General features: G+C 41.6%; 1 protein-coding gene across 1 annotated transcript; it reads right to left on the bottom strand.

Moving 5' to 3' along the window:
- Positions 1–3019: 3019 nt before the first annotated feature.
- On the bottom strand, positions 3020–3879 carry LOC124091589 (keratin-associated protein 4-6-like). Its single transcript, XM_046442666.2, has one exon. It carries the CDS (start codon positions 3835–3837, stop codon positions 3331–3333), a length of 507 nt encoding a protein of 168 aa, XP_046298622.1. The 5' UTR covers positions 3838–3879; the 3' UTR covers positions 3020–3330.
- Between the last annotated feature and the right edge of the window lie 1285 nt (positions 3880–5164).

Genomic DNA, 5164 nt, shown 5'->3' with positions numbered 1-5164 from the left:
CCCATCCCATAGTCTGTAAGGGAAGGCACCAGGCGTCCACCAGGGCGGAAGAGTCCTGGACCTATCCTGGAGGTGGTCTGTCTCTTCCATCACCGCCCACAGCACCGCCTCCTGGCTGATCGCCAGGAGCCGTCCCAGCCACATGTGCGGCCTGAAGACCAGGAAGCCGGCAGCCATGCCCTAGAGTCCTAGGCTTTTCTTGGTTGGTAGGCTTCTGATGGTGTCTTTTATTTCATCACTTGAAATTGATCTGTTTAAATTGTGTATATCATCCTGATTCAATTTGGGCAAGGACTCTAGAAACCTGTCAATGCTTTTGATATTTTCTATTTTATTGGAGTACAAGTTTTCAAAATAATTTCTAATTACCTTCTGTATTTCTGCAGTGTCTGTTGTGATATTTTCTTTTTCTTCACATGTGTTAATAATTTGAGTTTTCTCTCTCTTCTTCATTAGAATGGCTAAGGGTCTGTCAATTTTATTTATGTTTTCAAAGAACTGACTTTTTGTTTTGTCAATTTTTTTTTCAGTTGTTTATTTTGTTTCAATTTTTTGATTGTATATCACCTTCTGAGAAGTGTCTGTTCTGGTTCTTGGTCCATTGATTGACTGGGTCATTCGTTATTTTGGTTTTTAGCTTTTTGAGTTCTTTATATACCCTAGAGATTAGTGCTCTATGTGCAAGTGAAAAGCATCTGCTCCCAAGCTGTAGGCTCTCTGTTCACTTCACTAATTGTTTCTTTTGCTGAGAAGAAGCTTTTTAGTTTGAATCCATCCCATTAAAAAAAAAAAAAGAAGACTGAAAAGAATGTAAAACACAACATAATATACTATTCAGACATCACAGACCTCAATATCCTAATTCATGCAAAGTCCTTGGTTTCACATATGTTGGGGATGTGAGGGTTGGAGAAAGGAGAGGGAGAGGGAAAAAAAATAGAGAGAGAGAGAGAGAGAGAGAGAGAGAGAGAGAAAGAGAAAAACAAATTTTTGAAGGAAGACACAAGGCTTTTTTTTTTTTTTTTAATATACTAGTTATCAGTATCTTTCCTGCTTCCCTTCTCATTCAGTAGGTGGGGTTGGCTGTTGTTAGCTGGTATCTCCACCTGCAGGATAGTGAAGGTAACCAGGGTGTCCCTATGCTGGGTTGGCGGCTACTGGGGAGAGTGGGGAGTTAGAAACTGGGTACCTGGAAGATGTTGATGAAGGTGACCCAAGATGGAGGCTCCTGCTTTCAGTGGTGGGGTGTCTGCTCTGGTGGAGGGAGCCTGGTGATGGTGTTAAATGGTGAATTTAGTGGCAAGCTCTGGGGCTTGCAGTGTCAGCTGACTTCAGAGCCTGTGTGAAATTCCTGGGTGCGGGCAGGATATGGTGCATTGGGGATAAGTCTGCTGCTGCAGAGTCCCAAGATGGCGGCAACCAAGGGATTCCCCACGTTGGTAAATGGGGGTCCACACAGGGTGGTGGCTGGAGCTCCTACTTGTGGGAAGTTGCCAGGGGTCCTCCGTAAGAGCAGCATCCATGATTTCTGCTCCAGTTCTTTGCAGGTGCTGCTGCCCCCTCTGATGGTCTCACTTGGGTATCCAATAGTCCTGCATAGGCAAGTAGTTTAGTTGGGAGACCTACTCTGATGCTGAGGGCTGGAGTCCTGGACGGGCATGGTGCTTCCTGCATAGGGGGCAGGAATATTGCTCACAGAGAAGCCATATTCTCACAACTTGAACCCCAGGTCACAGAGCAACACAGAGTGCTGCCTCCCTCTGGCCTGCCATCTTGGAACCCAAGGCCTGAAATTCTGTCTTCCAAGCATGAATTTTTGTTTTCTATTTAGTCTATTGATGATACTTTCAAGTGAATTTTTAATTTAATTCAATATGTCTTTCGTTTTTGGGATTTATGATTGTTTTCTTTTTTTCAGGATATATTGATACATGAAGTGATCTTTCACCTCCTGTATTTCCTCCCTAAATTCATTATTTAGCTCTTCTTTTAGTTCATTAAACATTTTAATAATTAGTTTTTTTATACTCTTTCTCTGGAATTTCATCCACATACATATCTGTGAGTTTTTTAATTGGGTAATTGTGAATTTGGTGGGTGGGGATTTATTTGCCTGTTTCATTACAATATAAGATGTTTTGAATTTGTGCATTTGTTTAATGGATTCCTCTTCCCCTTTTATGTATGTGTCATTTGGTGTGTAGTTGGTTTTCTTCTAGGGACTTCTCAGGGTTATGCTACATGAGCATGTGTCCAGAAGATGTCCTCTAGTTGTTCCACTTGGTTGGCTTGGGTTTTTGTCTCTCCAATTTGAGTATTAAAGTATGAATGGAGCTCAAGAAAGGGTAGTTTATGTGTGTGAAGTAATGTTCTCTGTTATTTGGCTGAGTTGTAAGTGTTGCTCAGAACCCGGATCTCTACCCTGTGAACTTGTAGTATTCCAGTCAATTTCCAGCCCCTATTAGAAAAAGAAGGGTTAAGCATAGCAATAATGTTAGCAACCAATGTGCAGACTTAAAATAAATGTCTAGTCTACTTTGACACCTGTAATACTAATTACCACCTAAAGAAGAATGGTGAGGTCAGCATTTAACATCATTGCTCCAATTCTGTCTTAATTCTTATCCTTGAGCTATAGTCTATGCTATATCTAAATCAGTTTAAATCAATTCAGAATAATTTGGTGGGGGGATTTGGGGGGGCATCAATTTCAATTCATACCTCTTATGTTACATGTGTTAGCATAAAATATTCCTCTTTAAAAACTTTATGTCATCATTTCTACTGTCAGACTGAATTCTGGTTTGGATAAAAAAATCTCATGGATGAATGCCAATTTAATTTTTCAATTTTAAGTCCCTCTGATAACATGTACTTCTCTGACATGAAGAAAAGGAGACAGAAATATGAACAGACCACTTCATTATCAGAAATAATGAGATATGAACACTTTCAGTGCATCTGAATGCTAAAAAATTTTATTGAAAAACATCAATTTGACATGAAAATGGATCCCATGGAAAAATACCGAAAACTAAAAACAAAAAATCTAAAAGTGGAACATTTGAGGAGTTTTATATTTTGAATCAGAATTAGGAATTCTAGAACAAATTGATGCAGAATTTGACAGCAAATTCTAAATTACTACTAATGGAATGTTTCTATAAAATGAATAAGTAATAGCATATAGACGAGGGTTTTCCAAAGCACTCCATGGATCTATTCGTAAGTTCATGATTTCAGGAGGTCCACATGTTCTGTTGAATAGATGCCTTCTGCCTGGACTGAGATGATGAAGGCAAGCAGCTTCACAGATCCAGATCAGGACATTCAATAACAAGAACTGCCACAGCAGCTGGGGCGGCAGCAGGTGGTTCTACAGCAGTTGGTCTGGCAGCAGGTGGGGCGGCAACAGCTGGACACACAGCAGGGCCTGCAGCAGCTGGACACACAGCAGCTGGGCCTACAGCAGCTGGGCCTGCAGCAGCTGGACACACAGCAGCTGGGGCGGCAGCAAGTGGTCCTACAGCAGGTGGTCTGGCAGCAGGCAGGGCGGCAGCAGCTGGACCCACAGCAGCTGGGGCGGCAGCAGCTAGACACACAGCAGGGCCTACAGCAGCTGGGCCTACAGCAGCTGGACCCATAGCAGTTAGGGCGGCAGCAAGTGGTCCTGCAGCAGGTGGTCTGGCAACAGGTAGGGCGGCAGCAGCTGGACCCACAGCAGCTGGGGCGGCAGCAGGTGGTCCGGCAGCAGCTGGGCTGGCAACAGGTCTCCTGCCAGAGGCCTTGGTCACCACCCTGATCAGAGCAGACAGAGCCAGAACAAGAGTTAACCATGGTGTTAGAGGTTGGAGGTTCTGTGTGGGTTTTCAAATGAGTGTATTTCTTGAATCTGGAGATCTCCTTGCCCAGGGTTGCCTTTTATACCCTCCTCCAGGAGCTCTTTCCTTGTTATTGTTTGTCCAAATAAGTAAGCAATTGTTAAATTAGGCAATTATGTTTTCTGAGTTGGATGGAAAACATTGTTTCCTTTATTGAAGAATTGGGCTCCATCCCATTGACTCTTCCTGATGTGTAACTGTGTCTTCCTTTACCTTAAAGAATCATCTTGGTTTAGATGCTGGCTAATGATTCTCAGCTTAATGTGGATTCTCACTCCATCTGCTCTGTCCTGCTGAATCATCTCATGCTTCCTTCCTTTTGGACATCACCTATGTTGCAGATTCCAGCTTCTTCTACAGAGCAGAGGTCATGTGAAGGTGACATGTCATTCAGGTGTCATTCTTTCCCATCTATGGGTCATACCATGCTCAAAATTTTGGAAGTTTTCTTTTATGGAAAAAAAAAGATTTGGCCTAAAGAAATATAATGGAATCTCAGAAATATACGATCTTAGCATTGGAAGGTAAGGTAAGATCTATCCGTGTGGCCAGGTGCAACCAAAAAATGGTCACTGGGCAAAGATAGGAGAATCCCCAGAATACTCAAACTATTCCTGTCCCATTTCCTGGACTTAAATTTATTGATGGATTTCCTCTTTTTAAGAGGCAAATAAGAGAGCTGGGGTGTAACTCAGTGGAGAGCTCTTATCCTAGTCCAATGCAAGGCCCTGAGTTCAACCCCTACCTTCACCAAAACAACACAAAATAAGACAAATATCTATCTAGAATGGATATAGACCTTCAGGATTCACTACTGGAATTGGTAACAATGCTTATGTTACTAAAAAACATTTATATCTATATAAAAATAGAATTCATAGTATTACTTCAATTATCTTTAAAGTGTAAAGGAAAATATTGATATAATTATTACTAGTTGTTAATTAATAGTTAATAGTACCTATCTCTGGTTGATGGGATCATGGAAAATTTTATTTTCTTCTGAATGAGTTTGTCTTTGTGTAATGATAACTTGCTTTTCTTTTTTTAGCAGAAAAAAAAATTGAAAGAAAACTTTGTCTTATTTCATAACCTTCACCATGACTTCCTAGGTGTTGGGATTGGGGCATCCCTGGTGTTCAGCCAGTAGCACCGGTTCCACTGTACTGGTTGAAATATTGGCATTCAATTGGAAAGTAGCCATTGTCTTGAGTTCCCTGAGTACCCTGCTCAATGCCATATTCCTGTGATCCAGCAAGAAAGGGTCAAGGCCAAGAAACACA

This window comes from Marmota monax, unplaced genomic scaffold (genome assembly GCF_021218885.2).
Source record: "Marmota monax isolate L192 unplaced genomic scaffold, Marmota_monax_Labrador192_F-V1.1 WCK01_AAM20220418_F8-fsc00205, whole genome shotgun sequence".
In the NCBI taxonomy this organism is placed as follows: domain Eukaryota; kingdom Metazoa; phylum Chordata; class Mammalia; order Rodentia; family Sciuridae; genus Marmota; species Marmota monax.
The sequence above is the reverse complement of the archived record's forward strand: the minus strand, read 5'-3'. Positions and strand labels throughout refer to the sequence as shown.

What these genes read in the sequence shown, in the direction of transcription:
- LOC124091589 (XM_046442666.2), bottom strand. Translation starts at nt 3,837, where the DNA reads ATGGTTAACTCTTGTTCTGGCTCTGTCTGCTCTGATCAGGGTGGTGAC.